Source organism: Rhea americana, unplaced genomic scaffold, assembly GCF_003343005.1.
Source record: "Rhea americana isolate MKP2758 unplaced genomic scaffold, rheAme1 scaffold_9, whole genome shotgun sequence".
Classification (NCBI taxonomy): domain Eukaryota; kingdom Metazoa; phylum Chordata; class Aves; order Rheiformes; family Rheidae; genus Rhea; species Rhea americana.
Window position 1 is genome coordinate 5,894,939 of NW_028187088.1, and position 24,869 is coordinate 5,919,807.

The 24,869-nt window shown below is 42.9% G+C and overlaps 1 protein-coding gene across 3 annotated transcripts in view; it reads right to left on the minus strand.

The window, feature by feature from the left end:
* CACNA1C (calcium voltage-gated channel subunit alpha1 C) overlaps positions 1-24,869 on the minus strand; it is a 493,339-nt gene that overhangs the window by 21,481 nt on the left and 446,989 nt on the right. For all 3 annotated transcript variants that reach the window (XM_085324022.1, XM_085324021.1, XM_085324020.1), the window contains 7 exons: positions 14,907-14,939; positions 11,787-11,915; positions 8,084-8,149; positions 4,327-4,418; positions 3,263-3,428; positions 2,254-2,381; positions 469-565 (listed from right to left, as the gene is read on the minus strand). In XM_085324022.1, coding sequence (XP_085180148.1) covers positions 469-565; positions 2,254-2,381; positions 3,263-3,428; positions 4,327-4,418; positions 8,084-8,149; positions 11,787-11,915; positions 14,907-14,939 — 711 coding nt within the window. The remainder of the gene's footprint in view (positions 1-468; positions 566-2,253; positions 2,382-3,262; positions 3,429-4,326; positions 4,419-8,083; positions 8,150-11,786; positions 11,916-14,906; positions 14,940-24,869) is intronic.

Below are 24,869 nucleotides of genomic sequence, written 5' to 3' on the forward strand. Positions count from 1 at the left end.
CTAGACACAGCCAGTGCTGATATAGCCAGTGCTGCCTTAACGGTGCAGGAAGACCTGCCTGTCACAGAGTAGAGGGCCCTCCACCACGTTATTACCAGCCGAAAGGAGCAGGGGAGCAGTGCAGACTGGAGATAAGCTGGGTTCAAACACGTGCTATTCCCAGCTTTCCCACGCTGGGGCAGCACACACTGCTTCATGCATCACTGGCTCAGCTTTCAACTCAGCTTTCCAAAGGCACATCCCTAAATGTCTACGGGGGCCTCACACTTTTGGAGCTGCTGGGCCTTGCCTTGCAAGGGGTCTGTTGTGTGCGCTAAGCAGCAGTCTGCGTAGCAGCTCGCGGGGAAGTATAGAGGCTGTGCATCAAGATTGCCTGGATCTTACACTCTGGATTAGTAATAAAAGGCCCCTGCTTGGTATTTTGCTGCTTCTGRCTCCCAGCCTTCCCTGGGCCACACTGTGCCTTACTTTGCAAGCTACTCGATGAGGACAGAGCTTCCCAAAGCCCAGGGGTGGCTGAATCCGCCGGAGCAGTGTCACCACATCCAAGTGCTTGATCCGTCCCCTGAGGAAAAAAGCAAGATGAGGGTCACATCCTTAACAACCTGCTGATTTCTCTGCAGAGTGCAGATGTAGCCAGAAGTATCACTGAGGTCTTTCCAGACCCATACTGCCAGTCTCTGTAACCTAGACATAGCCTGTAGGAGTATTTCAGGCCTCTTGTGTCCTCAGGATTTGCCCAATACTCACAGAACTCCTACTAGTACAAAAAACACACCGGTCAGTCAAACACAAGTCAATACTTGCAATAACTGACTTCAGTGTTTTGAATGCTATGGATCCAAAGTGCACAAACTAGCACTCTGGGGTTGTCTCCCTGCCTCTGACCTATTCTATATCTGTGGCTGCCTGTGCACCTGCTAGCCTTAGGGCTTAACATTTACAAAGTGCAGAGGGTTTCTTTTTTTTTCTTGGTGCTTTACTTCCCAGATGAATAGCCCTGAGCCACTATCTTTTGATTCTTGTTTATGCTTCTGGCTGTCATTGGAGCCAGTGTGAAATGAAGTCTTGAATTGCCTCCATAAACACAMCTAGGAGGAGCAGTATGATTTCTTCCAAATTTTGTAAATGGCTTTCCAAAATGAGAATTYTCTCATGGTGAGAGGAGAGCTACCAGAGCCAGAGCTGGAGCCTTAGACATGGGGCATTGATAAGGAAGAGGAAAAAAATGCGCATTTATGGATGGGAAGGAACAAGATGTCGTCTGGAGTGAGGGGTTATCTATTATGTAACTCCAGCCACTGTAGTTCTGTCTTCAAACAAGCACAAATACTGGCATGTGTTTTGTTAGTAAGAAACGTACTTATTAAGATGTTCTGCTTATCTCCTATTGAAAATTTTTCTGGACAGTCACTACAGATGCGAAGAAAGGTTCCCATTTAAATACCACTCTGATAATATGACACAGGATCRCATCCTGCAGAGCCTGAGCCCAAATTAATCTTGACACTGTCTACAGATCCAGAACCAAAGAGATCTGCTTTCAGTTTACACTAAGATCTCTTTCCACAGTTTTGCAGTATTAAGGGGTCTTTATAATAGCAATTGTCATTTATACCATAATGCCACAGGGATGTAAATGCACTTTAAGCCTAAGCATGCCTCAAAGAGAGCATGTACTGACAGATGTCAGTTAAGCTTTTGTGTGACTTATTCTGTTTATTTTTGTGTAACTTTAAATTTTCCAGGTCTGCTGATGTGAATAAGYGTGCAGACCATGTAATGCAGTCATGTGAAGCTACAAGTTATGATGRGCCCATATGACATGTTACAAAATGGAGATTTGAGCATAGCAGCTCTACTGTGAGCAGAAAGCCAAACAGAACATTCACAACTTGGATTCAATATACTTCCAACACATACCACAATAAAACAACCCTCTGACCTCCTCTAAATTTCCTACTGTCCCCTTCCTAAACAACCTGTATYCACCCCCCACTCCAGACTGAAGGTGAAACAGGGTCCTGTCAGGTAAAGATGCAGCCCGGATGCTGAGATTTCTGTGTGTATCCTAGCTCTGCTGGCCACTGGATTCACCAGCAATACCTTACAGAGGTATCTGTTTTAGGTTTCTTGCAGAGAGAAAGTGGTTCCTGCAGGAGGAACATGGCACTGACTGCAGTGCATCTAGAGACTAGAAAAAAACAGGCCTGTTCTCCTGAGAAGTACTGGTATTCCTGGTGGGTTACTTACTTGGCTTCAGGGTCATACTCTGCCCAGATCCTTTTAAACTCATCCAGGTGGTGTGGTCCTAAAATTGACCAGTCTCGTGTCAGGTAATCAAAGTTATCCATTATAACAGCTACAAAAAGATTGATGATCTGCAAACAAGGATAGAGGTGATTTAATGGATTAGGCAGGTAACAACAGACTTCACCACGTCCCCAGTTCAAAGTTTGGACTTCGACTCACAAAACTGTGAAGCCCTTTGTGTGTGGGGGGGATTTCTCTGTTCCCCCATGCCAGTTCCATTTTAAATGAGAAGATCCTAGAGGCAGGATTTATCAGCTGATCTTATCTTTCTCCTCCCAACTGAATGGATGTGGCTCAAGTTTGCTGACTTCTCAGACATGCTGTGATGGCATTTTATTTACCTATGTCTTTTCCTAGAAGAATGCGCTATGGTGGGGGACACCTGGGATTTATGTTCTAAAAGCAGTGRGCCTGAGATAGAAGTCCTTTCTCCTGGCCCAAGACCAAGCCTTTTAAAATGTTTCTGCTGTTCATTGGGAGAGTTTTGCACACTGATGCCAGCTGCAGAGCATGTGCTCAAGCTCTGAGCAATGCCGCACTGCCAACACTGAGCAAATGCAAGTGGGATATGTGTATTCTCACAGTCATTGCTGCTGGCAGAGGAAGAAAAACCTGCTCAGCTGGCAGAAGGATGGTAGGAGGGAAGGTGGGAAGTGTGGCTGAGGCGTTGCTAGCCTCAGCACAGCCCACAACACTCTAATTTGGTTTTCTCATCGAGGGGGAGGGGGGAAGAACATTCCTTTGCTGTGCACAAAGAATTGAGACTGGAAGCAGAGCATCCCYCAGAGTTCTAAAGAGAGGCAGAAATTGCAGTGATCAAGGGAGTGCTCTCATGGGAAAGACGTGATGGGGAGATTTCCTATGTTTGAGATAATTTTTCTGCTGTGCAACACYGAGGCTCAGGGTCAGTCCAACACAGGGCACATTTAGGTTGCTAATACAGACTCACCAGGAAGGCACAGAGCATGTAGAAGCTGATGAAATAGAAGACAGCGAAGCTGCTCCCACAGGAGTGATCAGCTTCTGTAGAGTTGGCCGGTTCTGATTCTGGATCGCACTTTTTGTCTGGGAGACATGCCAGCATGATTTCCTGCCAGGCTTCACCAGTGGCACACCTGGGCAGAGCAAAGGGCAAGTCAAGTCAACAGTCACCTTCCATTTGAGAGAGGAGGGACTGGTACATCAGCAAGYTGCTCCTGTTGCCATGAACGTTAATGGGAATTTTGCCACTGAGGTCAATTAAGAACAAGCTAGGCCTATCAAGGAAGAGGGATGGCCTAGCTGTGACATACATTGGTTACTACTCTCTTTGGCTTTGTTGTCRTTGTCAATGTGTTGTTCCTTACTTACTCTGTCTAGTCTGGGTATGGGGCTGTCATGCTCCAGCCCGCCAGAGTCATGGAGACTCATGTGAGGTGGCTATGCCTTACATGATGCTAAATGGAAGGGGAAACCTAGTTTCTCTGATATTAGTCCTTCTCCTTTCCCTTGCTCCCCCCTCCTTGCAAACAAGAGGAGAGTGCTGAATTCCTGCCAACTCCCAACCCTTCTCTCTTTTCTCTTCAGCMCCCTTTCCTGGTCCTGGCACACCTAGCCACAACTGGAGCACAATGGTAGGCTAAGCTAAGCTAGGCATGGCCACACCAAGGCACAAGCAGGGTYCATGTTCTTTTCCCTGCTACAATAAACAGCAAGTCATATTGACTGGATTTAAAAGAAAGGAGTACTTAATGATGAGTATCAACATTTGAGAGAGCTGAAAAACTGGCCACCTTCCTTCTCAGTAGGAGGAAYTGCTTCCCTCCTGGGACAGTGGGTATTGGCCTGTGTCAGCTGGCAGGTGTGAGGGTTAACAGACCAGTTGTTTCATTCGACGTAACTCCTAGGCTACTACTATGGTGCATGTTTTTACTTACCTCATGAGCATGACATAGTAGAAGCAGATAAGCTGTGTCCAAGAGCAAAGGAATAGTACTCCCAGACTGACACTATCCAGAACTGTCAGACACCCACCTGAAAAGCAGCAACACTGCCTGGGGGAAGGTCTGGAAGTTGTTGTTGCGGTTGATTTCTGTTGTATCATTCAGCGCAATTTTACCAAACACCTGGCAGAAAGCAGAGGTCTTTTCAGGTTAGCCTTGCAAAAACCCCAAACCTCTTGTCACTTGTAGCTCTTCATTTCACTCTGACTCAGGGGATTTGATATATAACAGGATCTGCTTGTCACTTACAAAACATTTCCACTGGTCTTTCATATTCACTGTTAGTTCCCTTGCTTGTACTTTATCATCAGCAAAGCACTCACACTGTAACAAGAAGCATCTCTTGTTTAAACAACACATCCTTCCTTATTTCATACACTGTGAATAGGTGATACAGGGTCTTATTTTAACAGACACTTAGATAGGGATGGGGTCCAGCTGAAATAAGTTAACACAGAAAGAAAGGCTTTTTTYCCCTCATTGCTTATCTGTCTTCATGAGCAGGAAATCATAGCAAAAGACCATCAGCTGCAAAACCTTGAGCTTCCAATGCTTTAGGATGCCCTGCATCTTCCAAAAACAATGTAAAGTACATTGCCTTGGATCTGGAGATTATCCAACTGCCTGCACCTCTAGGAACTGTTTTTGTCACCAGGAGGTGTTTTAGAGCCCCCAAGAATGCAGCAGTGCAAAGATGATGACTAGATTTGCCCAGAGGAAAAGCAAATGGAGCAATTCAAGAAAATAACARAACAGATGAAATCAGGGACAAAGGTTAGTGACGTAAAGAAGAGAGGCATATGAAGGAGAAGATCTGACTTAAAGGCCTCACAATGCCACTGAAAGCAGTGGGTCTGCCCTGTGGAACTGAAGAAGGCTGGTGTCTTGTGTGTTGTTTTGAGGTGCTCTGAAGAGGCAATGCTTTTGCAGAGAAGGCAACTCAAGAATTATGGGGCTGCAGTGAATTTGGTCTTCGGTACAAAGAGATGGTAACAGCTTAAGGCACTGTATAAGACAAATTCAAATTCTTTCTTTTTACTTCAGCAGTTGTGCATCAAGGCATTTCTCAGAACAAAGCTATTTCTGCTTGGGGTTTTCACTTGGGATTTTTACTTTTTACTTGGGATTATCTGTGCCCCATCCCTTGACTATTCCAAATTTTAACTTAGAATCTAACAGCCCTTTCCCTAAATCCATAGAAATGGCTTACAGAAATCCATAAAGATGGCTTACAACTTCCTTCTGTGTCCAGCCAACCATTGCTGCACCAAGTACAGTTCACCTAGTCACTAGACAAAGCCTACAATGATGGGCACACCTTTTGGGAACGTGCTCTGAGATGTAAAGTCTCCAGAGCAGGAGAGTTTCAGGAGACTTTAACAAAGTCTTCTATGGCTTTTGTATTTATGGGCATTGAGACTAAGAACTTAATAAGCCTTCCCTAGCAGAAAAGTCTCTGCACAACATAATCAGGACAATAGTAGTCAGGACTATTTATTTCCCATCGATAGCAATCTGACAGAGATCTCAAGGACTGAGAGCTGTAATCTCATAGCCAAAATGAGCAGCAGAAACACAGCAGCTCTGAGAAAACACCGACCTTCCTTTCAAGCAAATGTCACCAGTAATTAGCACCCCAAGACGAATAGCAACATGGAGTGAAGCACAGGGACAGGAGGGAGTGTCTGTACATGGAAAACTTTCTGCGGGGGTTGTTCTTGGACGTATGGGCCTTCCCCAGCCCCTCTTTGGATAGCAGTGACAGCTCCAGCTGCATTGAGGAGGAYCAGGAAGACAGTTTAAATGCTCAGAGGAAGCTTGAGCTGAGGCAGCCCATGTTTTTGATTTCAGGCAAGCGTAGGCAAGGAAACTCCCCATGCTGGAAGTCTGTGATTGTCCTTTTGACCCTGTGGCTTCCCTCACACATGATGCACTGGCAACAGCTAATASGGGTGTTTCATGTTAGCCAGCCATAAAGAGCTGCAGGCAGAGATTCCTGTCTCTTGGCCTCTTCGACCTGTGCCTCTTGGACTATCATATTAGTAGCCTTATCCATCAACATCAGTTTTTATTTTTGCACTTGGGCACACTAGGTAGCAAGGCTTGAATGTTATTATGTTCCATGCCAGGGGAGCAGCTGAGATAAAGTGGTAGGTCTCCTTTACATGCAAAATTTGTATGCTGACATCAGATCTGGTACATCTAGGCATTTAAGGGTGCTGCTTAAAAGAGCAGAGAAGGATCTTCTTTCCTACGTGTCCCTATGTGTGAGGGAACTTCATGTGTTAGTATGTTCAAGAGAGCAGCACACTAAATATCTGAAATGCCATGAGGACAAAAAGTGATGAGGACAGGTCTGCAGACTCTAAGAAATGAGAGAAGATTAAGAACTCCTGTTTTTGTCAATGAAAAGATGGTAGAAAGTGATCTAATAAACTAGTATGTAATCTACTTCAACATGACTGAGAGCTAGATGACCTTCAGGCTGCTGAAATGGTTAAAACAGAGGTTTGAATCTAAATCCAGGATTAAATAGTCAACTGAGAACTAGTTCACAGAACATGGAATAGAATTACAGAATCATACATCTAGCCTTGGTAGTGATAGGATCATTAGAAACTGAAGCTAGGTAGGTGCTTGGAAGCCATCTTTAATGCTTTCTTTAGCTACATAACACCTACGTAATACTCTCAAGTGATTTTCTATATGGCATAGGTAATCCTGTCAAGATCTTGGCTATTTGAGCTAGTTAGGTATTAAAGCAAAACCAGCAAGTTTAAAGTATGAGTCTGGTAGATTAAATGACAGCTGCAGCTACTGGGGCCAAATGATATGGCCCCATATCTATGATAATTCAAGAAATGATTAGCTTTATTTTTCAAACTGAGGAAGAGTAAATAGCAGTCTGTAAAAAGATCTGATTTTAGTAACAGGAAACAAAAAAAATGGTCACAGAGGTCAAATGAACATTGTTAAAAATTCTGTCTGCATTGTAAAACCAAGAAGCCTGTCATATTTAAAGACCTCTGGAAGTAATTATGACATGCCTTTCTATACTTTGGTCTCTGGTCCCAGATGGCTGACTTCTCTGATATCTTTGATTAATATGGAAGTGGAAAGTGAAGTGTAGTTTGAAAGGCAGCACAGTAAATGAGACTGGAACTGTCACAAACTGTGCCTACATCACGTGCTTTCTTTAATGGTCCATACACGACATCAGTTCCTTGCACAGGTGAATGCTCAGGCTGCTTCCAAGTTCATTTTTGCCAGCTYAATAGGATATTGTATTGATGCAGCTTTCTGAAGAACTGGCACAAACATAGAGAATTGGTACACTAAGTCTGATCCCATATTTGCTTTCATGAGTGTAAATCAAAAGCTGCTCTTTATAACTCACTGGAATTATACCAGTGCAAAAGTGATGTAAGAGAAAAATGAGGTTTGTTCAATATGGCATGGCCATGAGCCCACTAAACCAACTACTTTGAGCCAATGAGCAAGCCAGTAAATCACCTTTGCTACAGCTGCTGTGCATTCCTTTGGGAGTGTGGAGGGTTGGCATGTTGCTTTTATTATGTTATTATGTTCTGCTATTAAATGGGATTCAATTTGGTTTTGCTGGTGTATATTGTGTTCCTGTTTGAAGCCCATACGCAGACATGTTGCCAGTCAAGATAAGTCACCTTGTTACATTAGTGGGAGAAAACATTATAATAAGTCCTTACCACCATACATTGATCTGGTGACTTCCCCTGTTAGAAACAGTTGAGCGCCTTAGTATCACTTACCTGCATCCCAATCACAGCATAGATGAAGAACAACATCACTATTAAAAGAGCCACATAGGGGAGAGCCTAGAAATGAAAAAAAGAAAAAAAAAAGAAAGAGAAAGAGCACTGTGTCTCCTCTGAACTTGCCACACTGGAGCATATGCTCCTGGCTTTGGCAATGTGGGTTGAGGCAGCCCCAAAACTTGGAGTTTGTAATTTAGCCAGGTGGCCGCTAGATGCCTCTACAGGCCCACATTTGCTTACCCTCTCTGCCACCACCCTGCTGCCACCCAGCCCAGAAAGGATCTGACTCTGTTCGCACTTGTGGTGGTGTGGCTCTGCCTCCTTCAAATCAATCCTGCCCATGACAGAACAGGGAAAGTGATGGCACAGGCAGTATCCACAGCTCTTTATCAACAACAGAAAACTGTTGTAATAGGTATTACTCTGTGACTAACGGCAATGACTTGCCTGTGATTTTTTCTGGATCCAGTCTGGTGGAATGAAAAATGCGACAGCTGTTAAGATCCAAGTTCAATGGCTGGTACCATCCTAAGTACTTGCAGCAGCACCAGCTCCAGTCCCTGTTCAGCACTAGATGCTTGTGATGGTGCCTACAATGCACTAGGTGTCTGTGATCAGCTGCTGAAGAGTAAATGCAGAGCCCTGATACGCAGTGCTGGCTTGTAAGGAAGAGGCCAGTGCAATCAACAAAATGTTGAATGCTATCAGCTTCCTCCACCACTAGCAGGAATGAAGGGCACAACTGTGGATCTCACAAGCTTGGGCTTTCCAGAAGGAACTTTCTACTCTGTGCTCTGACCACAGATTTTCAGACCTTACTTCAGAGGTAATGCATGGATATGCATGGTAATTCATCCTGATAATGTGAGCACTCTCCCTGGTCTGGATTTTGGACACCCTGCTTCATGAAGTATCAAATGCCCACAATATTAAATTTTGTTTTTATCTGAGATTATTTACACATTCCAAGTTTATGTTAAATTTCAATAGGGTAAAATCCCACGGGAAGAATTCARGAATAATTTTCACTGACCACCATCTGAATTTGACTAAGACCTGCAGAAATCGTCTCAAAGAAATCTGAATATTAAAATGCCCCAAATTTAAACTTTTAAACAATGCCTGCAAACATCATCTTAAGACTGAGAGATTCCTCTGTGTTTTATGGCCAGACAAATCTGTATGGTTATCCCACAATGTCCATGGATATAAACCAGCTTAGAGTTTGGCTGCATGCGTTTTGTGACAATCCGTTCTGGACTTCAGTCACACAGGACCTCAGAAGATTTCCCAGGATAGCATCCAGACAGAACATAAAGGTCATAAACCTCAGAGTTTGTCCAGCTTTCACACAGGCATTGGAAAACTGTCATCCCTCCTGGCTCTCTACTTTCCTTCCACTTTTTTTCTGCTCAGCCCACTCCTCTCTCCTGATGCACCTTACTCATCTCTACTTCTTATTCCTCATGCTCCCTTCAGCTCACCATGTCCCATACTCCACTCTTCTAACTTTGTCCTCCTCCAGCTCTGTCTTTCTCTGGTTTTACTCGTTCTTTTCATTCCCACGGCCTAGCCTTGCTCTCAGCACCCCTCTCACTTCCTACTCCTCCCACTCGCCAGTCTGGTCTCTGTCGCCAACTCTTCAGGCGGAAACCCCGCTGAGCATTTTTCCCACCACACACTCCTCTGATCAGTGCCTCAAGTCGTATGGATTGCACATCATGCACAGGGCACTTGGTAGTTGCAATGAGATCTGAATTCCTGCACAAGTTCATTGCTTATTAAGCTGTCCTGTAAGAAGAAATACACTTCCTAGAAGCATGTGGGGACACAGAGAAAAGCCTGTGCCAGACAAAAAAGTCCACAGAGATCCTAGATTTTGACAGTGGGAGTGGCTGAGTTAAGAGTTCTGCACTGTGGCTATTCTTAGCTATGAAAGCAACCTAGAAGCAATTGCAAGAGGAGGAGCCTTCAGCAGAGAACACCGTGTTATAAACAGCTAAAGGCTTTCAAGGGAAAAGGCACTTGCTTGCAGTGCTTTTTTTTCCCTCTCCTTTGTGGAAGATACATCCCTTGGCACTTTCTCCCATCACCCTTTAGCCCTGMCTAAGAGAGACCAATTCTCCAATCAAAGAGGTCTGAAGGTCACTGGAGGGAAGCACACTCCTTCCCATCCACCACGTCCTCTCCAGCCAAGAACTGGGACAAGTGGAGCTCAGGATTAAAGTGAGCTGTTGTTGCTCAAGCGACTGGAGGAGCCAGGGGCAAGGGGAGGGGATGAAGGCGCTAGGAAGTGTGACTCTGCCCCTACATCAGGGATGACTGAGCTTTGCCAAGTGCACCTCATTCCTACACACTCTGCCAAAACAGTTCCACTGGAGCTGCTCGAATAACTACCTGAAAGTTAGCAACCATATAAGCAATGGAAAAAGTTGCACATGGTGCAGATGTGTCAAAAACTACCGTGCAATACTACATCCTTACTGCTTTGGTAGTCAAGGAGTGGGAAAAATGAAAGTYCTTTACATCAGCCCAGTCGTATGGCTACCAAGAAGACCTGAGAGCTGCACTGGAAAGAGTCCAAATTTGATCCCTGGTGTAAACATGTGCTACTCCCACTGACAGAGACAGAAGTCATGGTGATCTACAGCACAGCAGGCTTTGGTGCCAGTTTGTGTTGTGGCTGGTGAAGTWTAAGTTTTAAAGTTCAGATCAGTTCTGTTACCATTTGATTCAGTAAAAATGCTATCAACCATTTAAAGCCTGAATTGAGGAATGTTTTGTGTTTTATGACTTCTGTGTTTGGCAAGTTAGTCTTTTATGCTTTTGTCTAGTGGCTTGTCCTGCATCTTTTCATATGTTTAGATCACCATTTGTATCACCGTACTGTATTTTCTCTGACACTGCCTCAGCTAACATCTAGGCTGTGCTGGCCCAGTAAGTCCAGGTCAAATATTTGTAAAATGCAGAAACATGCCATGCTTCATTTCTCACTACCATTTTTCTATACATTGTGCCACTCCTGGATGGTTTGAAAGCAATATTTGTAGCAAGCAGATATCTCTTGCTTTTTTYCCCCCCACAGAGGTGGTAATTCTTATCCAGTCTGGTCTCCTTCCCCTTCCCCTATCTGCTCTGATACTTTACCTACCACCAAAATTCAGCTGCCTCCAGGGCAAAAGAAGCAGTAATTTAATAGCTTGGCATTGTTACCAAGGCCAAAGGTGTAGGGCAGAAAAGATGAAATTCTTCTGAATGAAGCACAGGGGCAACACACCTCTAATATTCACTGGAAATCCTCAAAACAAGGCTTAAGAGAAATTTAATTGAGACCCAAGTCTTCCCCTCAGATGTAAATTTCACCTACAATAACAGATATAAAATACAACTACAATGGAAAAAAACAGTTGATGGGGTTACAGACTGTAAYTGAGCTGAACTGAACTATCAAAACTGTTCAGAAAGGTCTCAGGCACTTACTCATACTTTAAGATGAAACTCATACCCATGCAGTGATCCACCATAAGCCCCGTTTACTTGAGTCTCATTCATGCCATATGTCGCTTCTACGCACAGGACTGATGAGCATCCTTTGTACTCAGGCACTTCCACTTATGGGAAATCCCTCTTTGAGGGGCAATGAAGAGGAAAAAGAATTAGGTATTCTACATATACTCAGAGATAAGTAAAGGAATACCTGGAAGGACTTGATGAAGGTCCAAAGCAGAGTCCGGATGCCCTCCCCTCGGCTCAGGAGYTTCACAAGACGCATCACGCGGAAGAGTCGGAAGAAGGTGATTGAGATGCGAGAGTTTTCCTCTGCGTTCTGGAAGCCATTGGCACAGAGGCAGGAGTTACAACAGCACGAGAGGAACAAAGACCCTGGGTCACAGAGAACACTATGCCAAGAGCTCACTGCACTGTTCCTCGTCCTGGGCATGCTCCCGGGTGTTGTGCTGCCCCACCACCTCAGGGACGGACGGATGCTGGCCTGGCCTGCTTTCTCTCCCATGGTGGTGATGCTATTCTACGGCGGCTTTCAAGACCATCAGCATCTCCACTGAAAACACCTGAACTTCTGGTGATCAGAGATTGTTTACGCTCTACTTCCCCCCATCATTAAATTGGTGAGATGCCATTCTCCTTTGATACTGTACTGGAGGAGAAAGATACTTTCTCTTTGAACCTGTATTTGAAGCTACCACATCAGGAACCTCAGTCAGCAGCTCTAGTGAGTCTGGTGCTGCACATCAGAYGTGTAGCTGGCTCTGCTGGGAAATAGGAACAGGTCCCAACTCTGCTTTGGTGTGCAAAGTCCTGCACGGGCAYGGCATTTGTTGCCCTCAGCTCAGCTGCTAGCGTTTCTTGTATCTCTGAGAGCCCTGCTGCTGCTGTGCTGCTGTGGCTGAGCCTCTGGGTGCTGAGCTCTGGTTGCTAGCTCCCACTGCTCTGCATTTGGGCCTTTCACATTTCTCATGACCCCTTTGTATTTCCCACAGTCTGTACACTGCTTTTTTTTTTTTTTTTTGGCTTCATTGCTACTGTTCAGCATGGTATTTTTAAATAGTCTTTTTTTTGGGGGCTGTGCTTTTCTCACAGCATCTGCTTAGTCCCTAAGCATTTTCCCCTCGGCCTGTAACCAGCTTTGACATTCCTCAGACTTCACACATGTGAAGGCAACAGATTCCTGAATGCTGAGATGTCAGCAGGCTTACCTGGGCCTCTGTGAGGAACCCGTTGTCTTGCTCGAGGGGACGCAAGGCTCAGAAAATGCAATGTGATTCCCAGGTCATTAACTCCCTAAAATATTGTGTGAAGTCTGTGGAGCACTAGAAGCACTGTGGGAATGTAATCTTCTGCCATACGGGGAGGTAAAACTGTTACCTGGCTAGTTGACCTGCCCCTGGAGCAAAGTGCACAGAACTCCCATTTCTATCCCCACCCACACTGCAAAGTCCAGAGTTTAAGCCCCCAAAGAGCAACGTTTAGGACGAAGAAACAGTGCAGATCACCCTTGCTGTTAACTACTCACCACTGTGTAAACCAAGAGAGAACAGACCCTTTGGATTTCCTGTCAGAGGGCAACAAAAACAGCATGTGCTTGCATTTCTACTTCTTATAAAACCCAAGGCATAGAAACTGCCTGGTTGCATATTTCTGTGATTAAAAGTCAGCATGTGCAGATAAGAATATGTACCTGTGCTGTGTGCTTGCTCCTATTTCCAGCCTGTGCTGTGCAGATTCATGCTCAGCTTTGCTGGGTCCCCAGCTGGGTCTCTGCCCTGCCGCCTGTCAGGCAGCAGCAGTGTTGCACAGTGGGTGTAGCTGTTTGCTGCTGTTCTGTGCACAAGCGAGCTTGACTCTCACAGAAAATACAGCAGTACATTTAACACTTCAGGACTGCACTAGAGCTGCGGTTTGACTAGCTATGTGAATCTTTAGTGGGTATGTTGGGTATCTTCCTGCTATATGCAGCAAAGGTTGATGCTAGGCAGCAAAGGTTGATGCTAGCTGCCCATGCAGTAATGAGGAAGGGAAGACTAGGGGTACAGGCTTTGCCAAGGGACAGCCTGAGTGCTCCCTGAATCTAACATCATCCTCTTTTTCCAACTTGGGACCACAGCCTGGGGGCTTCAGTTAATGGGAGGGAGTTGCTCTGAAGGCAAAGGAGAGAATTTGGCCTCTGAGCAACCAAATTATCATGGCATTCAATACCCTCAGAACTACAGTTCTAGTGGGCTGACTATAATGTCACACATCTCTGTCAATCCTTCCTAAAATCCAATACCACTCAAGAGAGTTGAGATCCAAATTTAAAAAACATGTGGATCGCAGTCTTGCTGGAATTGTGCCTAAGAAAAAAGGGTTCACTTACTTTAACTGTCAATGCTCTCATGGGCTTGGCTCTTTGGCTGGCAATGAGCTGGGATACTGGTATGGAAAGGGGTTTTAGCAATGCCTCCGCTTTCCTTGCTGAGAGGAGGCAGGAACTGTAAACAGAAAATTAGCCCTTCTTTCCTGGATGAGACAAAATGTGAGCAGTGGACAAAGCAGAACAAATTCCTTCAATTCCCTGCAACTAACTGGCATCAAACCACTTAGCAGGTTTGATGCTGGCCTGAGGGAGCAGGCCTGAGGGAGATTATGTTTTGTTTTAGGACTGGGTGGCTACAGATTAGCCAGTGTCTGAGTGACTTTGCTTACTTCCTCCTTGCTTTCATCTAGCCTTTTGATGACATATCTTTGCCAGAGGAGAGATCTTATCCAAAACGGCAATCAAAGATTGGACTTACTGCAACTCTGTTAGGGTAGTGTGGGAACTGCCTTGCACATCAAGACAGCATTGTTTGTGTGCACCATTGCACAGCTTATTCTTAGGTGTGCAAAGTATGAACCCTAAAGTTACAGTGACATCACCTCATCAAAGAGGAGCTGCCGAGTCCTAGTCATTTGTAGTCTGTAAGCTTGGACATGAAGTCACATTGCAAATCCATTCAGTGTCACATTGATCCTGACAGTGTGTTGATAACAAGAAATCTTATCAGTTCTCGTTCTCTCTTGGTGATTCATTAGAAGGCAGAACAACAGTTAACTTGACCAAAGGAAAGCTCAGGATGCACAAGAAATACACATGTGCAGCATATTCACAGCTCACGTGAACACCAGACTCACACCAATACACAACACGGCAGCTTCATGCACAAATAACTAGGCTGGGCTTGGAGAGAGAACTTGTGATCAGGGGRAAGAGAATAAAGGAGTGTGTTAGAAAAAGTGTCACAGAAGCTGGGAGGGTRGTCTGTATTTTTGGTCTTACCATAGAGGAAGAGCATTGGGTATGTTCAGCTGGCTTTAAAGAAAGGCAGACAGAAATAAGCTGTAATAAGTCTCCAATCAAGAGGCCTAGTAAACTAGGTCCTGGCTAACACAGGAGCATCAAAATGGCAGAAGAGGGCAAATGGCAGTGTGAAAGAAATGCACAAGAGGCTGAGCTCATTCCCTGGGACACACAAGATCAAAAAGTTGGCCATGGCAGAAGTAGGAACAACTCCTATTGAATTTGATGTGAGCTGTACCCACTAATACCATGTGTGAATTTGACCCAGTATCAGTGTTAGACATCCTGGAACCCAGGTAGTGGAAGTACTGATACTGTTAAGAWGTTCCTGGTATCTCTACTGTCAAGTTCAATACAGGGGCTGAATTACCTCCCCAGCTCAGATCCAGGCCATGTCTGCATAGGGAACAGCCAGCTTCCAGTGCATCAACCTGATTGTAAACCCTTAATAGCCCAATGCTAAAGTAACACTTTCTATTTACATAGCTCCATTCCCTTACATGTATTTCTCAGTGATTACATTGCTGTTAATAAAACAATGAGTTGGGATAGTGGAATCATGCTCTTGGCAACCCTACAGAAGCCACTGCCAGCTGAGGAAAGTGGGTTGGTAAAGTTGTTGTTTAGCTTGCTCTGACTTCACCCAGGTCCCAGTAAAGCCCCAGGGACCTATTGGATATGTCCACTGAGGCCAAGCTGAGCTGAGTTCCAGCCATTCTGGGAACAACTGAATTGCTGCAAACACTGTGACCCCTTAGCCCTTAATTAACTTCTGGGGCTCCTTCCAATACTGAGGTCAATTCAAAAAAAAAAAAAAAAAAAAAAAAACCTAAGGCAAGAAATACCTTTAGGCAGAAGAAGCATAATTAAAAATAAATAAAAACAACTTCTCTGGGAGCCCTTCAGTTAGATGGCAGCATAATCCTCTAGGCCTAACCTCTATTACATGCCATATACTCTGTCTGACACTACTTCCTGTGACTACCTTCACAAAGCTGAAACTGATACATTTCCTTTTCCAGTGGCAGAATTCCCTTCTAGTGCAATGCAGGACTCCTGCAGTGCGTTCCTGCTCTCCAAGCACACTGCACTAACAAAACTGGCATTGTATTTTGCCATTACCTCAATAAAAACTGTATTTTGGATGCCAGGTCTATTTGGTGACACATACAAATGAAATAAAACAACCACCCAAGCTACATCTAATCATATATTATTGTTTTGGGTTAACTGATTGGTTTGACATTGTCAGCGCTCATTGCTTTTTTACTCCTCTTTCACATGTTTTGTCTCGTGTTTTCAGTTTACATACAGGCAAAATATGGCTTGAATATCAAATAAGGAAGCGGTGCCCACAGAGATATTTCTTACCGATCAGGTGTAAATTTTGATTTCATGTTGCTGGGCAAACCTCTCCTTTCCAATAGTGACTTTCCCTGTTCCACCCCCTTCCACCTTCTATCAGCTTGGCAAATCATCTTTTTCTAATAATAGGAGAAAGCCTCAACCTGCTAGTTGCTGCATTCTTGGAAGAAGGTACAAAGCACCTGCGATTTGACTGAAGGTACCCAGAAAATTTTCAGCACCTTTCAGGATTCTGCATCCTTCCTTGGTGACAATGCCAGTGCATCTCAGTGCAGTCCTGACTGACTGACTGTCTGAGGAAGTGTTGTAAGTTTCTCTGGAATACTGTAACTTAATTGTCATTTTGTTATCCTTAACATTTCAGCTGAAAGTGAGGAAAACAGTAGTGTAATAGAGTAAAAAATTCTGTATAAAAGATGCAACTATATAAGGAGTTAAGACTGCACTGTTGAAATGGAAGGCTCAGTTTTGAGGAGTTGGCAAGGTATTAAAAAACTATGAACCACACGTTCTGAGTATCTTCTGCACTGCTAAGAAAACAGAGGTTCGCTGACTCCTCTCTCATTCCCCTAACTGTCCTATGTTTTAAGATGGGGTCAAATATGAAGTAAATTATATTAGTAACTACAACAAAAGCTCAAAAGCAGCATAGGAGAGTTTCTGTTAATGCTGGCAGGTGATATTTGTATAGACTCTGGCACAGTAGACTGACGCTCCTGATATGCTTGTGCTCATACAGTATGGGTATATAAGGGGGAGACGGTGAACTACCTCCAAAAGGGTTTGAGAGAGGAGCCAAATTCCACCATTTCCCACTAGTGCCAAACAGCCACCAAATGGACCGAGCACATATATCTGAGAACTTGTTGAGACTTTCAGCAGTGGCCATTCCTAACTATGCTGTAGAGAGAAAGACTGCTAGCTTTTTGAGAACCTTTAACCCTGCAAGCGATGCAGCTACACCAATTTTAGTACAAGGGCAGGCACTGGGCACCCAAGAACATAATAGTCAAGTCAGTTCATAGGAAAGGAAATCATGGTGATAGGTACTTGGAATTAAAGCCAGTGTCTAATTCCCATCTAAACTGGACAGGATTTATTTTCTACAAATCTCAGAACAATGTACAAAAGCAAATCTTCATCTGTACAATATATTTGAAAAGCCTTTTTGAGAAATAACACCACTTAAGAGAAAAAGGCATAGGGTTTACTCTCTAAAACTTACAGCTATCTCTCCCAATGTTTGTGGTCTAACCTTCAAAGGAACTTCAGCTATTCCACTGTGTTCCTGTCACCTGGTACACAAGTAACATCCACATAATTGAATGAGAGAAGGCAACAACAGTAATAGATCAAAAAAGAGATAATGCCCTGAGCAACTTCAATTGTAGAGAAAAGGGACCCAAAGTGACTGGATCACAAACAAGTCCAGGCACATGTAAGAACAATATAAAAGAGGACCTCCAGGTTGAGAGTGGGAAGAGAAGTGTCTGAGACAAGTGTCTTTCTGCCTAAAGACACTCAACACGGACAAGTGCAAGGGAACTACTTAGACCATTTTTTTTTCTTTTTCTTGATATTACCATATTTAAAAAGGTAACAGAGATGTTAGGAAGCAGAAGAGGTCAAGAAGAGAAAAAGGTACTGAAAGCCAGAACAAAAATTCAGTAGGTAAAATGCTGAGGGAATTTTGAAGCATGTCTGGAAAGCTCTTCATAATATTGTTGCCCACATGTACCTTATTTTAATGTTGTTCTAAGTGTGTGTCAAAATGCCAGTCTTTTGTATCGTCACATTGCTTGAGCTGCTGCTAACCTGTGCATGTCCTTACGGCCCCTGCAGATACAAAAATGAAAGGCATGGCTTATGCCAATCAATAATTCAGGATCCTGAGTGGGGATGACTCTAGAAAAGAAGAGAGCRTCGCAGAAGATAGGCTTAAAATCTCAGTGGCTACAACATCAAATAAGGTAACTGATAGTTCTGTTTTCCTAGTAATCCTGTTGTCTGTGTAATCAATAAGAAGAGCTCCCCCTGGGTAGGTGGGAGTAAGGCTTTCTGGTGGCTGTTAGCAAAGAACATACCACATCCAGGTGAATTCATGGAGCATCAGAGTCTTTTGAATAGCCATCCTGACTGACATATTAAACTTGGCATCTATCTTACATTCAAGTCATGGAAATAATGGTTCACAGAGGTAAGAGGATTATTATGTTTAGGGGCTTTCCAAACACTGAATGCTTGGTAAGCTAGGAGAGGATAAAATTTGCACCCCAGGAAAACAAATTTCAATGTTTCAATGGCGATATGTAACAGTCAACATCATAGCATGCTGATGACTTAACATAATCCATTTTGAAATTCTTCATAGGTGATAGCTTGGCTTCTCAGAGCTGTAACAACAGAAGCTAAAACACAAGCATAAAGACTAAAGGACTTTGTACTGTCCCCGTAGAATTGAAGTCCCTTGAAATATCCATGGCTTAGAATATCTTCTGGATAGATAAACATTTGGAGGAAAATAATAAGCTGAATTAACAGATTTAAATGAAAGTTTCAGWAGAAAAGTCCTGAGGAGAGATAAGAGTCCTACACAGTCCTTGTGGAATGCTGGAGATGGAGGAGTACGTTGAGAGGTTTGAGTCCCCTGAGATTTTTGGCTGGTTGACTGACAACTACAAGGGCCATCCAGAGAAACAGCACCAAAAAATGTCTGAAGTGGAGCTCGATTATGTTTGTACAGCACAAACTGAATTAATGCATTCAAAGACGTTCCTTAAYTACCGCTAGGTATTTTTCAATACTTTCAGAAGCTTGACTACCATTGAGATGTCAGTACCCGCAGGTACTATTCCCATTACCATCAGTGCAGATGGTAGTGACTTTTTACACCACGGAAAACAGTGTAATATGTTGAGTTCAGTTCCTACAGTGGATTCAGTCTGTGCTATGAAGTCCACATAGTTTTCTCCCCCACCTTTGAGGATTAAAACTTCCTTTCTGATAGTTTTTAACTTTCTAGCAAGATTTCTGCTATTTGTAGGGAGAAACCTTTTTGTAGCACCCTGTGAGACAGAATCTAATTTTAAAGTTGCAGAGAACTTGAGCATGGTTTGATCTGGGGAATCTGTAAGCAGCTGAATATAGAGAGTTATTGTCGTCTTTGTTAGTCAGAGTTGTCTCAGTCAATGCAGTCCTACAATGACAGTCTTCTAATTTTGCCTAATAGCCTAGACTTGAGATGGGAGGAAATCTGTGTCTGAGACTTTGGCACAGTGATATGAGAGAGCTTCTTCACGTATTTCTCGTGAGAACAAATGGTTAGATGCTTACATTGCTGTTCATGATAAATGATTTCTAATTGTATTTCTCAAATGGCTTGTAGAAGAAGCTTTTCAAAGACCACTTGCAGTAGTTGGTTGTTCGTGATGGCTGTCTGCTAATAATGTTGTTTGATTGTTGTTGACACCTGGGAAATGAAAAGCTACAGATGAAAATGCTGTATTTGTTGGAAACTTCTCCATTGATCTGTTAGCTTTATAACATGGGTTATGGGTGACATATTCATCTTGTGCTATTTTATACTCCTTGCAGGAAAGATGTTTCTGAGAATCTGCATTGTGGAGTTCACTTGAGCAGATTGCAGTGCTGTGTTGTTCATTTGCAATTCTAGGATGTCAGTTGTTTTGAGCAAAAGTTATTTGTATACAGAAGTCCTCTAAGAGTCCTGCCTACTTTGCTCATACTGCATCTCTAACTTTCTTGGATACAAAATGAATCAGAGGGATAGAAGGAGACATTTTGGGGAAATGATCATGTCTTACCAACATAGGTAATATCTTGAGGGGAATTAAAAGCAGTTTCATTAMGGGACACCTGGAAGGCAACAGTGATTTAATTTTGTTGCTGCAGGGAGTGAGAAAGAACTCAACGATTGTATCAGCTGCTTGGCCACTTACAGCTTGACTGGATGTAGAGAGCACATATAGGGCAACTGTAAGCCAACACCACCACTATTCTGAAGATTTTTGTTTTGCACATGTGCGTCACACACAAGCTGGAGTGGGATCTCCAAGGATATGAGCTTAAAGAAGAATGAAAATTTACCAGAGTATAGGACAGAGAGAGATTTAGAATTTATCAATGTCATGAAGACATGGTAAGAGAAAAAACACTAGACTTCCTGTTGCATTTGTAGTGTCAAAAGGCTGAAGTGACTTCTGGAGGCTAACAGAAGTTTTTGTGGAGAGCTAGAAAATGTCAGGGCTTCAAATCAACCTGGCTGCTGCCATTACACTAGGGAGTTACCACAACCCCTCTAGAGTCATCTCTCTGCCACTGCTACATGTGGTTTTAATCACAAGTACTCTAGAGATAATCCACCTGCCACTGAAGTTTGTGAAATTATTGTAAGATCAGGCAGAAAAGTATCTGGTATTCCTCTGTGCAGGAACACTACTGCATTGCCAAAAGCATAATTCTCAATTACTACAACCTTACAGTGAAACCAAATTATTAAAATTAAAAAACAAAAACAGGCAAGGTGCTAAATCTSTACATTCTTCCATTAAGAGTACAGTTCTTTGAGAATTTCTGGGCATATTTTGAATAAAACTAGCCAGAATTATATTCTCTGCCATAAAAATATTTTCTATTGGAAGAATGCTGACATTGAAAGTGAAATGTTCTGTAGAAACATGCCAATTTTGGAAAAAAAGTGTTTCTGAAATGTTAGTAAGATTGAAATCTCATATTTTGTCCTGTTTGTAATAACATATTTCAATTTGAGCTTTCATTTCAGTTAGAAACGTTACATACCTATGAAAAATCACTCCCAGAATGAATTGTTTTTACTTTACTAAGACAAATGTTTTGATTTTCCCCAAACGATTTCTGTTGGAATGATCTTTTACTGGAAATTTTGCAATTTTTAATTTTTATTCTATTTTAAAGGAGGAAAATCTTTCAGAATTTCAGGAAGCTTTTGTGGAACAAAAATTCAAGCCTCCCCACAGCTCCAATTTTGTGTGAAGCACTAGAGTTTTTCTGGATCATTTTCATAAACTGAGGTTTGTTTTTAGTATCTGTTAGAAAGGGACATTCCTTTCACAAGACAGGGAATCAAGGTGTATGATGCTGCCTTTACTGAGGCAAATGCTGACTATTGCTGTTCTCCCTGTGGTTCAATGGAACATGCTAATCTTCAAACAGCTCTGCAGAAGAAAGCACTTGTACTATGGAACTAAATAATTATTTGSTGTAGTATGGGGAATTAGGGAAAAGTGTGAACAATTGACACCTGTAATTAAGTTTATCATTACAATCCTGCCAGCACTAATTAATGTGTGTCATTATATATTAATATAAGTGCCAGCTCATGCAGTTGCAATATATATATACATATATATATATATATATATATATATATATATTTTCACATAGATTCCACATGAGCTCAGATACTTGGGGAATTATTAGCATACCCATATGCAACAAAAACCTATTTTGGATACAGTTAAAAAGGTCAAAGTAACTTTTACAGCAAATGAATCTCATACTTTTTTTCCCCTTCATTTCCTATGTATGCTAAGATTTTTAAATTCCAGAGCTTGCTTTTCTAATTAGCTTCAAATATGCAAATCATACCAATTTGAATAGCTTATTAATTAATTTCACATATATATCTCCATGAATTTTCAGATAGTAATCTTATAATTCCAYGTGCTTAAGGTAAATATAAGGGAAGTCAATTGCTTTAATTCGGTTATGCAAATTACCTTAGATTGACAATTACTGGACAGTTAATGAGAGTCACTTTTTATATAGCTCAAAGCTGTATTTTTTTCATGACTTTCAGAGGAAAAGTAGAACAATTGGGAAAGTATGTCTATGCAAATTATTCTTAATTTTCAGGATGTTTTAATAATTCTTCTCATTAGCTCTGGGTAAATGATGACTTCAAGTTTTATGGTAATGAAACCCGGGTGTTCCTGAGAAACAAGTAGATACTAAATGCTATCAGAGATGCAGTGCTCATCTCTGCTGTACAAGGAGTGGTCTGACTCAGAGGGCCAGGTGCAGGCTTGCCTCTGTGTTACTGTTTATTTTTTGAGGGACAGGTAGCAAAAGAAAGCCTTAGCACATCTGGATAGGAAGGTCTGAAAATAAACCAAACCATGAAAATAAATGTTGAAATGCCAGCTCCGTGCAGAATTTCTGTTCATATTAAGGGTTTTCTATTTTGAGTATGAAGTGAGGAGAGATTTTGCTGATTTGAACACCTCTGCCAGAAGCCATGTGCGACAGTGCTGACTTTTTTGCATTTAATTTGCTTTTTTTCCTGCCCAGTTCTTGATCCAGGGGACAAGGGTTCCCAAAGGAGGTAATCAGGTTGTCTCAGCCCAGAACAGATTAAGGGGATGACCCAGGAAGCTGAGTAGACTGCTAAGCAAGGTGGAAACAGTGCAAGTCTTAAGAGTTCCCAGGTCTTCATTATCCTCCATGCCTAATAGCCTCCTCGTTGTTTATAAGTAGTTCAAAGGGTTTCACTCTTTTTTCAATGGTAGAATTAATATGGCTTTTAAATACCAAACCTAGCAGTGTAGTTAGCACTGTGATGGAAAGAGGAGTCTTCTGTTTCTCTACCTTTTTAGGAAGATTTATCTTCTCTCTTACATTGATCATTTCTTCTTTCTCTCMGCTATTTTTTTTTTTCAATTGCCCGGGAGGCAGGAAAATCTATGAACCTGGTTTTCCAAACAGAGCACAGCTTGGTTCTGACTTTGACTCATTCCTGGCAACAAAGCTTTTCATATCCAGGTCTTATCACATTCAAAACATCTAAATACATTTATCATCTTGACTTCTTATCTGTAGTAGTGCTGTGAAAGCACTGTTGCTCTGGTGGGCTGCATGTAGAGAAAATAGTATCTAACATAGCTTGGCCTGTTAAAGTGCTTGTTTATTAGGATGATGCCTGTGATTTTTATCTTGAAGTAAAAAAGAAGACTTCAAAGCCTTCATACCAGTCTTGGTTACTTTAAAGACATGTTGTTGTGTGCTGCATAAGGCATAGCTTCTAAGAAGTATCCACTCCATTCCTCATATCATCCCATGGCCTGCCTTGGAASGGGTAATGGCAGCAGAGTTCTCCTCTAAGCTGAATTTCCTGAGCCATAGGTAGGYGGGACTTTTCCATGTCTCCAATGCATTGCAATATTCCATTAGAATCATAGAATCACAGAGTGGGTAAGGTTGGAAGGGACCTCCGGAGATCATCTAGTCCAACCTCTCCGCTCAGCAGGGTCACCTACAGCATGTTAGAAAGGGTTGCGTCCAGGTGGGCCTTGAAGATCTCCAGAGAAGGAGACTCCACAACCTCTCTGGGCAACCTGGTCCAGTGCTCCGTCACTCTCACAGGGAAGAAATTCCCCCTCACGTTCAGGCGGAACTTCCTGTGCTTCAATTTCTGCCCATTGCCTCTTGTCCTGTCACATGGGACAACTGAAAAGAGTTTGTCCCCTCCCCTTGACACCCTCCCTTCAGGTACTTGTACACATTGATAAGATCCCCCCTCAGGCTTCTCTTCCCCAGGCTAAACAGGCCCAGCACTCGCAGCCGTTCCTCACAGGGCAGATGCTCCAGCCCTCTGATCATCTTTGTAGCCCTACACTGGACTCTCTGCAGTAGCTCCATGTCTCTCTTGTACTGAGGGGRTGAGTGAAGTCAACTGGCTTCATATTCCCTGAAGACTGATGATTTGAGGAATTAAGCAAAGTCCTGGAAGCATGTTATTCTATCATGGCTGTGCTTGTCGGTGGTGCCTTGAGCATTTGAGTAATTTCTTCCACAGCTATTTGTTAATTGGCTGATAGGWTTGCAAAGTGTAGGAAGAGAAGAAGGAAGAAGAATGAAGAACAGATTGAACCTTGATGCCTTGATGCCATCGGTGTCACTAGTTGCTCTGGGGAGCCTCACTTGTATAGAACCAAAAGGAGGCCAGGGAACTTTGGACCTTGAAAGACTTCATCTATGAAGAGCTTTACTGGGCAGCTCAGCAGGGTTTACTGAAATGCGGTTGGCAGGAGTGTATGAATCCACAAGGACCCTTCAGTAGCATCTTTGCAGCACCTGCATAATTGATGGGGAATTACACTGCCAGAGTTAAGGCCAGAAGCAGGCCTATCATTTGCAAAAAGATACTCACTGCTCAGTATGGTAGCTCTTCTGGGCATTAATGGAGCCAGATGGAGAGTAGACCATGAGCAGGTTTTTTCCAGAGATGAAGGCAGTTCAAAGATTCTGCGTGTCATCAAGATCCTTCCTCTGGCCAGCCCAAAGGCTCTGGGGCAGGGTGAAGAAGAGTGAGCTGTACTATGCTTTGACAAAGGTGCTGGAAGAAACTGCTCATCCCACTCAAATCAGAAAAAAGCCGAACCCACCTTTTTTCAAATGCAACAGGATTGTGTATTGCAAAGGACTTGGGATACAGRTGAAATAGCTGTCAGTCAATATACTCAAAATAGTCAACAGACCTCTTTCCAAGAATAAATGATTACTGATTTGATGTTTTCTTTA